Source organism: Podospora pseudopauciseta, chromosome 1 (genome assembly GCF_035222475.1).
Source record: "Podospora pseudopauciseta strain CBS 411.78 chromosome 1, whole genome shotgun sequence".
NCBI classification, from domain to species: domain Eukaryota; kingdom Fungi; phylum Ascomycota; class Sordariomycetes; order Sordariales; family Podosporaceae; genus Podospora; species Podospora pseudopauciseta.
Window position 1 is genome coordinate 5,579,491 of NC_085892.1, and position 13,917 is coordinate 5,593,407.

Sequence of the window (13,917 nt, forward strand, 5' to 3'; positions counted from 1 at the left end):
GCGTTGTGTCTGGCTGGGCAGGGCGATTTGCTCCGCGGAGAGTGCCCCTCCTTGGTCCCCGCTGTGTTGTTTGACTTTTGGTTCGCTGCCAAGAATCCAAGCTCAGCGACCTCCAGAGCCCCGCCGCTGGCAAATCCGGGCACTGGCCAGCTCCAAAAACCATGGAATGGCCGGCTCCATCTTCTTCGCCTGTTTGCGCAGAAGAAGAAGGACGTCAAGCTCTAGTGCTCTAGTGTGGATTTCAAGAGGCGGTATACGAGAAATTGCAACTTGGTCTGGGACAAGCGTCGCCTGTCCGTCCCCGTCACTGTGCAGCTTCGTCAAATGCCCTGAATGCTGGAGCGGCATCAAATCAGAAAAGGAAAAAAAAACAGGGGATATGTGACCTCTGATGGAAAGGCAAGCTATGACGTCGAGGTGTGGCTGGTGAATTGCATCAGATAACGTGGCCGGCCACCGACGTTGACAAGGCGGTTACAGCCAAGGAAGCCCAAGGCAAGAAGATCTTCATCTGTACAAGCCACACCAAGCTCAAACTGGCGGTCCCTGCCTGAAAGACCATCACGAGGGTCTGCAAAGGAGCACAGAAATCAAGATGGTATTCTCCTTGCGTCGGTCTGAAACGAGCCACAGCATGCATAAAGGCGAACATGTGTGATTGAGTCTAGAATCGCATTGCCAAACCCGGTCGAAATGTCGTCGATCTTGCTGCCAGAGAGGTGTTTGACCAAAGCCCAAAGGACTCTGCGCCTCAGGCACTCTCGCACTATACCCAAAACTAATTGAAGCGACACGTAAAAAGTTCGCCTTCAAGTCGCCTGTTCGAATATGGCTTGTGATGGTGCGGTGCGGGAGGTGCTACCGCATCACCCGCAATCTGCTTCATTGTTCTCTCCCCACCCGCTAGGCCTGCCAATGAGGTGTCCTCGTTGCTGAACGCCTTCAGATAGGAGTGGCGAGAGCGCCTCGTTGTTATGTGGTCGCTCCTGTCGATACCTGATGTGTTGGACAGCAACAGCATCCATAATCACCTTGATCATCAATTGAATCCAAAGGTGTGGAAAGTCCATGATCCCTTGCAGATACTATGCATGTCGACTGCTTGTGATGCATATGCATTGCTGGGAGATAATCGATGCATCTAGGCTCCTTCGCACCGACTGGCGAAACACTCTAATAGTCGAGATAATACAAATGACTCAAGACACAAAAATTGGTGTCCATGACGGTACCTACTTTCCTGACGACATTTTCCTGAGGGCTTCAATATGCTGACGCAGTTTATGTTTTGAAGGAAGCACGGTTGTGTCAGCGAGTGCTCCAAATGGATACAGTCCCATCAAAGTGCGTCATGGACCATATCCCTGGGCGAATTATTCTGCTGCTGTGGGCATTGGTGTTGCTCGATGTCGTCAAAGCCATCCGCAGAAGCCGTCGTGGTCCAATCTGCCTTCGCGGCCGTTGCCGAAGGTACGAAAGCACAGGAAAATCAAAACATGACAGATTCTTCTGACACTCCGACACTCCGATTAAGCTTTCCTCTCCACGATCCTAGAACCTTGAAATCACTCAGTGCTCCACAACCGCACCTGCTCTGGCAACGTCTTCCTTGGCGATGCTGTGCCAGCCCTGGGGGCCAATTGGTCTAGCTGAAAGCAGCCAACGAGAGGCTGAGGGTCGAACACGTTTCCTGTCATTATCGCGAACCTGGAAGCTTCAGAGAGCACAACCGCAGCGTAGGGAAGGAGCACGATGCCAAGAGAAGCTTCACACCTCTCTACCTAACGTCATAGCCTTTGGGTGGTGCGTTGCGCGGGGGCACAGCTGCTTCTTCAGGCGCCCTCCAGCAGCCGCAGCGTCCTTGGCTTGCGATTAACAAGACCTTGGCACGGAGTAACCAGCGCCGGCCCACTCAGCGCCGGTTATCCACTGTTAGCCGGAACCTGGGAACACATCTGAGAGAAGTAGGGAAACCATGATATCATTGGTCGGCTGTTGAAACAAAGGAGGTTGTTCCTAACAATTAACGAGTAGCTTTTTTTCTTATCGAAGGTGGTCGATGGGCCCCCAACTGAGGTCAGACCAGGCACGCCAGGCTCGTCATTTCAAAGGACCAGGGCAGGCCGACCAGGTTTCTTATCATAGTGGTAGCCCAATTCCGTCCTTATTGAAAACTCCTCTACTACACGTTGGCTCTCATCACAGCTCTCCTCCTTTGATCTTTTGGTAGTTTTCCATCTCCAATATTGCGGCCTACCGTTTCACTATCCTACCAACGGAGTCGTCTGGCCGACATTTCCATCAAAGCCGACACCGATCTGCACAGGCGCATATCAGCTACCACACCCATACATTAATTACTCGGCACACACGCGTACCCACAACCTCCCATAGCTTTACATCCGCCGTTCCGTACCTTCTAACGGCCATTCTCCTCTGCCGTTCTCCTTTCTCCGTCTTCATCAACAATCACCTCCGAGTATCGAATCAAGGCGACCAATTATTTTGATGGGTTTTCTTGAACTTCGGGCGCCCACGGCGTTGCGCTCGGCCATGATGGCTGCTGGCGAGCCGTGGGACAATCAAATAACACTAACAGGCTCCTCGCCGCTTGCTATTCTCACATCGTCCCACGACTCGCATCCACCACTCGACCACCTAGTCCTTCTCGTTTTCGGCGCCGTCCTCGAAGTTGTCTGCGTCAGTTTGCCAGGATACGTCATCGCGCGGCTAGGTCACTTTGATGCCGACAAGCAAAAGTTTCTAGCCAACCTCAATGTTATGCTATTCACGCCATGCCTGAGTATGTCATCCAACAATCTGTTCCAAAACGGTCAGTGAATGAGAGTGTGATACTAACTGATGTGTAGTCTTCACCAAGCTCGCCTCCCAATTAAATGCCGAGAAGCTCGTCGAACTCGGCGTCATCCCCATCATCTTTGTTATTCAAACACTAGTCTCGTATTTTGTCTCTCGTGTGGTGGGAAAATGCTTTGGCTTCAACCGTCGCGCCTCCAACTTTGTCACCGCCATGGGCGTGTTCGGCAACTCAAACTCGCTGCCGATTTCTCTGGTTATTTCTCTTTCGCAGACACTTAAGGGTCTTCACTGGGACAGGATAAAAGATGATAATGATGAGGAGGTTGCCGCAAGAGGTATCTTGTACCTCATGATTTTCCAGCAACTCGGGCAGCTAGTCAGATGGAGTTGGGGTTACCATGTTCTTTTGGCGCCAAAGGACAAGTATGACGAATATGCCGATGAGACTGTCGAGGAGGGTAGATACGGCGCGCTTTCGCCCGATGGATCATCAGAGACACAGGGTCTTCTCGTGGGTGTTCACCCAGACACCGTAGGCATCGAACGGCCTTCTAGCCCAACTCATACGGATGATTCGGCAGTTTACGAACCTGCCGGTCGAACACCTGTTGCTGGATCCTCGAGACACTCACCTCACGAGTCGGATGATGAGGGCCACGATGCCTGGAAGAAACCCACCGGCAACTGTGTTGATGGTGCCAACGGCACTCTTAACCAGCTCGAAGGCAACGAAGAAGATCTTAACCGGATTTTGTCCTTTCCTCGAATTCGTAACAACGATGAGGTTGAGACTCCTAAAGGTGTCAAGGGTCTTCCTGTGCGCATCGGCCGGGCCACGAGGAAATACCAAGCCCGGGTGACCAACTACATCTGCGACATCTCCCGCAAGACGTACCATTCGCTCCCCCGTCCCGTCCAGACACTTCTCTCAGGCATCTACTCCGTCTGCCAACGCGTCTACAACTTCCTTTGGGAATTCATGAACCCTCCTCTCTGGGCCATGCTCCTCGCCATCCTGGTTGCGTCGATCAAAGACCTTCAAGAGTTGTTCTTTAAGGACGACACCTTTGTGAAGACGTCGGTCACGGCTGCCCTCCGGTCATCGGCCGGTGTTGCCGTTCCTTTGATCCTGGTTGTCTTGGGTGCAAACCTGGCTCGGAATACGCAAAACCATGAGACTGTTGACCCCGAGGAGAAGGAGATCGGCAAGAAGCTGCTGGTTGCCAGTTTGATCAGCAGGATGCTGCTGCCGACGTTGATTATGGCGCCTATTCTGGCCCTGTTTGCCAAATATGTGCCCGTCAGCATCTTGGACGACCCGATCTTTGTGGTGGTGTGCTTCCTTTTGACGGGGGCGCCGTCCGCGTTGCAGTTGGCGCAGATTTGCCAGATCAATGGGGTTTATGAGGGGGTTATGGGGAGGATTCTGTTTCAGAGTTATGTTATTTGGTTTGTTTCCCCCTCTGGTTGTGACTGTGTGGTGGTTTGATGCTAACACCGTGCTGTAGGATCCTGCCTTCGACACTCGTCCTGGTGATGTGTGCGTTGGAGGTTTTGGAGTGGGCTGCGTGAACGTGGTCACTTTTATTCCGAATAGCTCCTTTTCTTTTCTTAACATTATAGACAGATCCGTAGGAGGAAAAGTTTGCAACGGAGGTGGTGGCCGTAGGCATGGCAGTCGTTTCGACTTTTTTCTTTTCGTCTGGGTTGGTCCATCCGTTGTTCAAGCAACGCTAGCAATAGAATTGGTACGGTTGGTAGGTGGGTAATAGCGGCGGTCTAATACAAATGCGTGGAGAAGGAAAGGGTTCGGATGAACCTTGGGTTCCCCATCTGGTTTGGGACTGGATGTTTTTATTGGTCTGGGTTATTGATATCCCCCTTTTTGGTGGTTTCTCATTTTTTATGTAACAATAGGCATGCGTTAACGTTTGTATGATTAGCAGCCAAGCAAAGAGCGGTTAGCATCATGGGGATGGAAAGCAAAGGCGATGAATATTATGAAAAATTATGATCTTCAGCTCGGTGAAATGGATTCAGTGGTGTTGCAACTTCACAGTGTTATAAGTGTTTACTACCCCTGAGTTGCTAGACTCGAGTAAAAGCATTGTTCATGTTGTCTTGTGGGCGCCGTACAGGGAGTTGATACTAGCGTTAGAATCCAAATTACGCTCACTTGCTATTCCCCAAGTTTATCACTTTTACAAAGCTACCCAACTTTCAAATCCCATTAACCTGCCCCCTATTCTCCTCCCCCTCGCCCGAAATCACCCAATCCCTTACCGCGCCCTTCCAATCCGCAATCCTGACGTCCTTTATCCCCACCACAATCACCCTCGCATCATGTAACCTCGCCCGCTCGTCGTCTTCCCTCGCTGTGCTCTCCTCGGCCGGGCCAGCGGCGGAATCAAAAGTGTTATTGGCCAGGTGGATATTCTGGTAGTACTTCTCCTCCTCGCTGCCGCGCTCCACCAGGCGAGCGGACCCGTTTATGGTCGCGCTGATGGAGGAGACGGCCGAGGTGTTGAGATTGAAGAGGAGGGCTGCGAGGGAGGAGGGGGGATCGGCGCGGGCGGGGGAGTGGCCGTTGGAGAGGCGGCGGGATTGGGAGGTTGTGGTTGGGCGGTGGGATACCCCTTTCGAGACAAGGTTAGCAAAATAGGGGAAAAGAAGGGGAGAGGGAAGGCTTACAGTCATGGACGAGGAGGGAAACGTTGGGGTTGGCGGCGAGGTTGTTCATCTTTTTGGAGGCGGGGTTGGTGGTCATGACGATTTCGGGGAGGTTGTTGCCGTATGGGGAGGAGGGGAGGTAGGTGTAGTTCATGAGGGAGACGTGGGGGACGTTGTCGTGGCAGGTGGCCAGGTGGAGGAAGCGGGCGTTTTCGAGGCATTGGACTACTTCTGTTGGGAGGGAGTTGGTGATGCGCATGTTGGTGTCGCCGGCCGAGGCTTCGTGGGAGAGGGGTATTTGCTGTTCCATTGTCGATCGAGTATAGAGATGGTTTGTATTTGATGGGGCCTGTGATTACACTGAAGAGCCTGTAAGGCTGGTGAGTTGCGAGAGCCAAGTATCAGCTTATACAGAAATTGCCCACGGTCAATGGTGTCCTTGGATGTGTCAAGATCTTCCGTTGTCGAAATGGGTGGGGTGAGCAAGCTCCAACGGCCTGGATACCCCAGCTGGGGATGACTAATGCGGGGGAAAGGCCCAGACCCCTGGTCACTGCGTTGCAGTGATGACGTTGTTCTATCTGGGGCATTTGGGGAAGCCGTTTTCCAGACTTGACTTCAGTTCGTTGCTGGAGCTCCCAGCAAAACAGCAGCAAACAGCGAAAATTAATAGAGGTTATCTAGACCAACTGGACAAATAGCAGCAATTCACAACCACATTCCCAATTCAGATTAACTAGCCCAGGTCACGAGCGCAAAGCCGCAGCGATCAGGGGCTTGGCTGGCAAGGGGAGGGGAACGGCTACCTTCGGCCCTGCATCCAGTTGACCTCGGGACTATCACCTCCCTTCCACAAAGTCGGCAGGAATGTCATTGCAATCTTCCTTTTTTCTCTCCTTCCCAAACTAAGTGATACCCAAACCCATCCATTGAAACTCCTTGCGCATATCTTCTTGTCCCCTTGAATCTGATCATGCGCTCCCTCAAACGCAACTCCCACCGTCTCCGGGCGATACGCCCACCAACCTCCCTCCCAGCTCCTCCCAGAATCTTTTCTGCACCAATATCAACCCACCCCTCGGCCTCCAACGACGTGACAAGCATCACACCCATTAAGTCCCTCCTCATCGCCAACCGCGGCGAAATCGCCCTCCGCATCGCCCGCACCGCCTCTTCCATGGGCATCCGCACCACAACCCTCTACACCGACATCGACGCCTCCTCCCAGCACGCCAAGTGCACTCCCAACTCCCTTGCCTTGGGGCCAAACACAAAGGGCTACCTCAACGGGCCGCAGATTATCGAGTTGGCCAAGAAGCACGGCATCGAGGCTCTTCACCCTGGTTACGGCTTCCTAAGTGAGAACCCCACTTTTGCCCAGGCGTGTGAGGATGCGGGGATAGTGTTTGTTGGGCCGCCGCCAAAGGCCATGTTGGATATGGGTGATAAGGCGAGGAGTAAGATTATCATGAATGCGGCTGGTGTGCCTTGTGTTCCGGGGTATCATGGGCCGGAACAGAGCGTAGAGGAGCTGAGGGGACACGCGAGGGAGATTGGGTACCCGGTGCTGTTGAAGAGTGTCAAGGGTGGTGGTGGAAAGGGCATGAGAATTGTCCTCAGGGATGAGGAGTTTGAGGCGCAGATTGCCAGTGCTAGGCAGGAGGCGAGGGCGAGTTTTGGGGACGGTGGCGAGGTGATGCTTGTGGAGAAGTATATCGTGAGGCCGAGGCATGTGGAGGTGCAGGTGTTTGCGGATAGGTATGGGAACTGCGTGGCGCTGGGCGAGAGAGATTGCAGTGTGCAGAGGAGACATCAGAAGATTTTGGAGGAGAGCCCGGCGCCGGTGTTGGATGATGCGACGAGGCATGATTTGTGGGATAAGGCAAGGAAGGCGGCGTTGGCGGTGGACTATGTTGGGGCGGGAACGGTTGAGTTTATTCTCGACAAAGATACTGGGAAGTTTTATTTCATGGAGATGAACACGAGGTTGCAGGTCGAGCACCCTGTCAGTGAGATGGTCACCGGCACAGATCTCGTCGAGTGGCAGTTCCGGGTTGCTGCTGGCGAGAGACTTCCCTTGACCCAGGACGAGATCGAGGCGCGGATCCATGAGCGTGGTGCGGCTATCGAGGCCCGTATCTACGCCGAGAACCCCGACAAGGGCTTCTTCCCCGACTCCGGCAAGCTGGTTCACCTGATTACGCCCAAGGTCAGCGAGGATATCAGAATTGATGCTGGTTTCGTCGAGGGTGACACCGTTTCCGAGGCATACGACGGTATGATTGCCAAGCTGATTGTCCGCGGCCGCGATCGAGAGACTGCCATCCGCAAGCTCGAGCTTGCTTTGCAGGAATACGAGGTCGTCGGTCTGAGCACAAACATTGAGTTTCTCAAGCGTCTCTGCCGAAGCCAGGCATTTGTGGAAGGTGACGTCGAGACAGGCTTCATCGAGAAGTGGAAAGAGGAACTCTTTGAGCGGAAACACGTCTCAGACGAGGTCTTCGCCCAGACCGCTCTCGGCCTGCTTACCTCCCAAACCAAAAAGACAATATCAGGACCTCACGGTGAGACCCTTGGGTTCGGCGAAGCTGCCGCTCAAGGGTCGAGGAAATTCGCCTTCCAGGTCAAGCGAGACGACGCAGCTGCCGAAACCACAGATGAGGCTCCTGAAGTTGTCCAAGTGGAAGTTACCCAGCGGGGGCACTCCCTTTACAACGTTTCTGTTTCCAGAAGCACAGACGCCTCAACCGCTTCGCCAGTTGTCTACGAGAATATCATCTCCGAACCCGGGTCGGCGGTGGCTGCTTCGCACAAGTCACAACTGACAACCTTCTTCCCTCGGGCTCGTGTCGAAACAACACTTGTTCAGGACCCCGGCGCCCCGGAGAAGTTGGCCGTCTTCCAGCTCGGTGAAAAGACGGAGCTTACTCTTGTGCAGCCGGGATGGTTCGAGAAGGCGCTTGGTCTGAAGGAGGCTGCCGCGAGCGTGGTGGCGCCTATGCCTTGCAAGATTTTGAGGAACGAGGTCTCGGAAGGACAAGAGGTTGAAAAGGGTGCTCCGTTGGTTGTGTAAGTCTTCTGATTCTTTTGAGTTGCGATCGGTTGGCTGATACAAGAGTGGATAGCATCGAGTCCATGAAGATGGAGACTGTTATTCGATCACCACAGAAGGGCACAGTCAAGAAGCTGGCGCATAAGGAAGGCGTAAGTCATACATACCCCTGTCCCTCTCTGGTATCATGAACAAGCTCATGCTAATATTTGTCGATAGGATATCTGCAAGGCCGGTACAGTACTTGTGCTCTTTGAAGATCCAGATGCCACACCGGCTGCTGGCTCAGAATAAAAAAGCTGCTCAGTTTACGATAAGATGAAGGGATGATTTGCAGATTTGAAGATTTGGCACACGTCTACCTATCTTGTTAGATGATAGATAAGATATGATGAGCGTCAGTAAAAAAGGCCAGCAAGCAAAAACAGTTTTCATCCCGTTTCAATCACTTGTACCTTTGGTGCCTCAATGTGTCTTTAACCTTTTTTTTTCTTTCCACTATCAGACTACCGACACTAATCATACAGAATTCTCACCTGTCCAAAGAACCGCCTGATCGCTTTCCTCGCCAATAGCAAACTTGATCATTCATTTTCATATCCCGCCACACCCCTCCCTTCTCAAAATGGTATATCTTCTCATCGCTCTTCATTCCCCCAAATCGACGACGGCTGAAAAGAAAAAAAGAAAGACTTAAGCATACTCATCCTTAACTCTCCTCCCATCCCAACTCCTCCTCGACCCGGCCGTCCCCGAGCTCTTCCTACGGCCAAATGTGCTGCCCGACCACCTCTTGTTCGTCCTCCCCACCCCGTCACTCGCGTGCCCCCTCCTAGCAACGCAGTACAGAACCGTAGCAATAAACATGGCCGCCCAGCTTCCCCAGCTGAACCCAAACCCGTACGCCCCCAAATCGGCATTCCTCCCATCAGCAATAAACGCGTTACGTGTCTTGACAAAAGTAGCCCTATAGATAATATCCGTTAGCTTTTCCTCTCATGCGCATACAATATCATCAAAAGAATGAAAACTCACGTCATCAGCGCCACAGCCACACTCAGAAACAACAACCCCATACTGCTAACCGTCGCAATCAACCCAGCCCCCAACCGTCCCAGACAAGCCAGCCAGCTCCCCAAAAACGCGCAAGTCATAAAGAACAAGGCGATGAGATAGAAAACCCAGCCAAATCGCCACAGGTACCAATACTGATAGCTCGTCGTGCCGCCTCCATAACTCCCAATCAGTTCTCGGGGCACATTGTCCGCATCGGTAGCCCAGGCATCACCCAACGGTAGCCCGGGACGGGCAGGGCCACAGTCGGTGTTGTCTATCCCGCAGATGCGGAAATATGTCCACTGAGATATGCCCCGGGCGCCGGTTATGCCGGATGTGTCGGCGCGGAGGAAGTAGGTTTGGCGGAGGGGGGAGGTGGAGGTTATGCCTGAGAGGAGGGTGAACCAAAGAAGAAGGAGGGAGACGGAGAGGAAGAGGGTGGCTAGGAGGGAGATGAGGCCTGGGAGGGGAAAATTAGTGATGATTGTTGCGGCGGTGGTGGGAAGGGAGACTTACGGCCTGCTGCCATTTTGAATGGTTAATGGCGTGACCGGTGTTGGTTGGTGGTTGTGATAGAACTGTGAGTTGACGGGTCAGAATGGTGAAAGAAGAAATATGTCACGACTTGAATGAATGACCCAAAGGAGTGGAAAGAAAAGTAGGGTTCAAAACGTCGACGTTGTACTTAACAGCTTGAGGGGTAACATACCACTACTGGGACAAGTGACAAAGAGAAGGCCCCCCCGAGTCAGGAAACCCGTTGCGTCACAACTTTTTTGGTGGTGGATATGAGATGGGCACCACACGGGATGGGATCGGATCGGATACGTGATCGGATGGATGGGCGCGCAACGTTGTATATGTGTGGGGATTTTGGGTAGAAATGAGAGTCGCGTACCTTGAGGGGAGGGTTTTCGTGTTAAGTGGTTGCAGCAAGGGACGGTGTGAGGAATGTGAAGCTGGTAGGTAGGAAGCTCGTGTGCGACTCAGGTGTGAGAGCAGGATTAGAGATTAAAGCATAAGGATACGGCAAACAGTGTGAGCAGAGGAGGTCTCTAGGTATGTATATGAGTGAGTTTGATAATTGGTTAGGTATGTAAGTGAACAGAGAAAATGAGAGCAGCCGGGAGAAAGACCGGTGGGATATAGCAAGCAATTGGTAGTGACGATGGGAGTAACGGGGCGGGAGTGGGGATCATGCTTCTTTTTTGCTCCCGTCACAGCCAGAAGAGCAAGTTGATATCAGGTGAGCATTCACGGCCATGACTAATATCAGCCCAAGCTCTGCACGTCAATCATCTTTGCCAGCAAAAAGCCAAAGCATTGGTGACAGCTTTCACACATTGCTCGTGATATGGGATGAAAGGACGAAGCTGATGTGGGGATTTCTTTTGCATGGTATGACGCATGCGCTCCATCAACTTTCTTAGCGGTACACCCCTTGACTTTTGTTTCTAACCAATCACATCCCACAGATAAAGCCCCGCACCAGCTGGCGTCGATCAAAGGACCCCACGATTTTGTAAAAGGAATTCTTGGGCAACGTCATCCGATCCAGCTCATCTTTTTGCAAACCCATTGGGAACCGCGTTCCGAATGCACCACGCCGAGATGCGTATTTCTTGAAGGAATATTCTGAAAGCTTCTGTGCTGCCTGTCAAAGCCTGCAAACCACAAAATGCCTGAGATCTCACTTCTTGTGCTTCCAACTGTCATCCCATCATCGGTCTTATCATGAGGTTTGGAAGTAGTACGTGGCGTGACTTTGAGCTGGACGCTGGATTAGGTGAGACCTACCGTAGCAGAACAGACGAGGGGGCGGATCTGAGAAGTCACTTGAGACATGGAAGAAAGACTCGCGGTTTTTTCGCGATCTGCAGTTCAGATATTCAGATTTCAGCCCTGGTGTAAGTGAATGGTGGACAGGACTCTGATGCATCGTCGAAGAAGGTGAACAAGACAGAAGTCCAGAGAGTGTAACACAAATTCAGCCAGGATGCCGCTATCTTGAGGCCATACTCCACCTACCAAAACATCAACATCCTCTGTGGCGCAATTGGCTAGCGCGTCTGACTGTTAATCAGGAGGTTGGAAGTTCGAGCCTTCCCGGAGGAGTTGTTATTTACTTTTGAGGGTTATTTTTGCTACTCATGGCGGCAGAACGAATATGTTCATGGTGTTTTACATTTTTGTGGTGTTCATGCTGTTAAATAATGTGTTGGTGTGTGTTTGGTATCGCCAGTTGTGGCTTCAGATATCTACAGTATGGCCAAAAGCATCTCTCTTCAGGGCCCTGTTTATGCCAACCCAGCAACACCGAGCGCACCAGCCGCCAAATCATTCCCAAATTCCAAGTCAAGCCCCTTGAACCCATCCTCCACCAGCCACGACCTCCCCTTCTCAGGTGTGTACAAGACCTCACACGCCCTCCCCACAACCAACAACCCAGGCGGCCTGCTCCCCTCCTGCTCAATCGCCTCCGCCACCCTCTTCAGCGTGGTCCTGATAACCCTCTGATCAGGACAACTCGCCCTCTCAATCACGGCACACGGCGTATCAACCGGCCACAACTTCCTCCTCCCCTTCACCTCCGCAGCCTCCTGCTCCTCAGGAAGATACTCCGTCAGCTCAGCAACCAGCCCAGTGATCCTATGCAGCGCCATCAAGAACACCACCGTTCTGCTCTCCACAAACTCGGGCGGCACCGGCGCCTTCCCCTTCTTGCCCGTCCCGGTGCAGACCAGCACCTGATCCGCCACGTCCCTCTGCGTAGGCGGCACACCCGCGAACAGCGGCGCCGACAAGCTGCTCGTTATCCCAGGTAGAACCACCACCCTGTCACCGAGCCCGTGCTGTCTGAAATACTGCACCTCCTCCCCTCCCCGTCCATAAATAAACGGATCCCCTTGTTTCAGTCTGAGGACTGTCTTTCCCTCCTTCACCCCAGCCAAAGCCTGCTCAAGGAACTCCTCCTGTGCCCTGTCCGCATTCCCGGGAAACTTCTTCGCGATGCTAACCGGTGTCCGGCGGGGAATCAGATCCAACACCCCGGCAGGAACAAGCTTATCGGCCAGGATCAAATCAGCGGATTGAATCGCCTTGTACGTCGCCCTCGTCAACAAATCGGGATGCCCCGGCCCGCTTCCCGCGAGGATGACCCTCCCGATTTTATCTCTTGGCCCATCACCACCAGTCGGTGATGGTTTTTGTTGCTGTAACTGGTGGTACGAGTTTAGAACCCCCTCCAGTATCTCCTCCTCACTTATCGCCGCCAGCCGTCTCAGAGGCCAGTACTCGCACACTTGGCTCAGCCACCTCATCCTCCTAGTCTTCTGCTCCTCTTCGCTCTCTTTGCCCTCGAGGACGAGCTTGTTGAAATCAGAGGTTTGGTCGACGCTGTCGTCTAGACCTTCCGAGTCCAACCCAGAAGAAGAAGAGGATTTATCCTCGGCGATGATCCTCCTCCTGACATCGCCCAACCTGGCGACCGCGCTCCCGAGACCTTGGGGCAGGCTGGCGGCGATTTCTCGTCTTATCCTAGAAGCGAGCTTGCAGCCCCGGCCGTTGGTGGTGACGCCTATTTGCAGAGGACCGTCGAGGTGGGTGGAGAGAAGAGAAAAACTGCATAGTGAAGGGCAGTCGACGACGTTGACGGGGATGCGGTTCTTTTTGCATAGGGTTGAGATTTGAGGGACTGAGGGGTCCTTTGGGGAGAGGGTGATGAAGACTGCGTCGACTACGTTGTCGACTTCTTCGCGGCCGAGGGTGAAGAGGTCGGTTGACTCAAAGGGACGGGAGAGGTGGGTTAGCTGGCCCGAGGTGATGCATTGGGTGAGGGTGTAGTGAAGTTCTTCTGGGGGGTGGGGGGAGATGAGGATTGGCTTCGCGCCAGCAGAAAGAGATTGGGTTGCTCGGGAGGCAGCGAGGGGGTTGGAGCCGATGATGAGGTGGGTGTGGCCTGTTGAGTGTTGGGCTGTGAGGAGGGAGATTGGTGTTGGTGAGGGTAATGGTGGGTTGGCGGCCATTGTGAAGTTTGCGAAGGTGTTGATGATCTGACACCAGCGGGGATGATGAGTTCTGCTGCTGGTGAGGCTGTCAACTGAGATGACAACAATATAGAAAATATCGTGTGATGATAAGAGACTCAAGTATAGCCTTCAACTCAGGAGCAAAAGTTGGAGTTTGTTTGACTCAAAAGAGAAGAAGAAAAGAAAAACAGTGGTGTGGTCAAGAACAAAGCCGGGTCGAGAGATATCTTTTTAAGCATCGCCAGTATCCCGTCTCAGGAATCGTTCAAGCCTCCGAGAATTACACCTCCC

General features: G+C 52.9%; 6 protein-coding genes and 1 non-coding gene across 7 annotated transcripts; 4 read left to right on the top strand and 3 right to left on the bottom strand.

Moving 5' to 3' along the window:
- Window positions 1-615: 615 nt before the first annotated feature.
- On the top strand, window positions 616-1,876 carry QC763_115325 (uncharacterized protein; the record flags this gene model as incomplete). Its single annotated transcript, XM_062908108.1, has 3 exons — window positions 616-1,228; window positions 1,295-1,470; window positions 1,556-1,876. Exons 1-3 carry the CDS (start codon window positions 1,069-1,071, stop codon window positions 1,874-1,876), a joined length of 657 nt encoding a protein of 218 aa, XP_062771147.1. The 5' UTR covers window positions 616-1,068.
- Window positions 1,877-2,508: 632 nt separating this feature from the next.
- On the top strand, window positions 2,509-4,851 carry QC763_115330 (uncharacterized protein; the record flags this gene model as incomplete). The annotated part of the gene is made up of 3 exons (XM_062908109.1): window positions 2,509-2,803; window positions 2,871-4,269; window positions 4,329-4,851. The coding sequence occupies 3 exons, from the start codon at window positions 2,509-2,511 to the stop codon at window positions 4,390-4,392; spliced, it is 1,758 nt and encodes a 585-aa protein (XP_062771148.1). The 3' UTR covers window positions 4,393-4,851.
- Window positions 4,852-4,977: 126 nt separating this feature from the next.
- On the bottom strand, window positions 4,978-6,213 carry QC763_115340 (uncharacterized protein). The gene is made up of 2 exons (XM_062908110.1): window positions 5,512-6,213; window positions 4,978-5,456 (listed from the first exon to the last, which is right to left on the bottom strand). The coding sequence occupies exons 1-2, from the start codon at window positions 5,798-5,800 to the stop codon at window positions 5,041-5,043; spliced, it is 705 nt and encodes a 234-aa protein (XP_062771149.1). The 5' UTR covers window positions 5,801-6,213; the 3' UTR covers window positions 4,978-5,040.
- Window positions 6,107-8,959, top strand: QC763_115350 (uncharacterized protein). The gene is made up of 3 exons (XM_062908111.1): window positions 6,107-8,559; window positions 8,616-8,694; window positions 8,762-8,959. The coding sequence occupies exons 1-3, from the start codon at window positions 6,464-6,466 to the stop codon at window positions 8,834-8,836; spliced, it is 2,250 nt and encodes a 749-aa protein (XP_062771150.1). The 5' UTR covers window positions 6,107-6,463; the 3' UTR covers window positions 8,837-8,959.
- Window positions 8,960-9,157: 198 nt separating this feature from the next.
- SUR7 (Eisosomes component) lies at window positions 9,158-11,492 on the bottom strand. The gene is made up of 4 exons (XM_062908112.1): window positions 11,293-11,492; window positions 10,115-11,243; window positions 9,578-10,058; window positions 9,158-9,509 (listed from the first exon to the last, which is right to left on the bottom strand). Exons 2-4 carry the CDS (start codon window positions 10,125-10,127, stop codon window positions 9,236-9,238), a joined length of 768 nt encoding a protein of 255 aa, XP_062771151.1. The 5' UTR covers window positions 10,128-11,243; window positions 11,293-11,492; the 3' UTR covers window positions 9,158-9,235.
- Window positions 11,493-11,639: 147 nt separating this feature from the next.
- Window positions 11,640-11,713, top strand: QC763_0018040. Its single transcript has one exon. It is a non-coding gene; the product is annotated as a tRNA-Asn (tRNA).
- A 182-nt stretch (window positions 11,714-11,895) lies between these two features.
- MET1 (uroporphyrin-III C-methyltransferase) lies at window positions 11,896-13,623 on the bottom strand (the record flags this gene model as incomplete). Its single annotated transcript, XM_062908113.1, has 1 exon — window positions 11,896-13,623. One exon carries the CDS (start codon window positions 13,621-13,623, stop codon window positions 11,896-11,898), a length of 1,728 nt encoding a protein of 575 aa, XP_062771152.1.
- Between the last annotated feature and the right edge of the window lie 294 nt (window positions 13,624-13,917).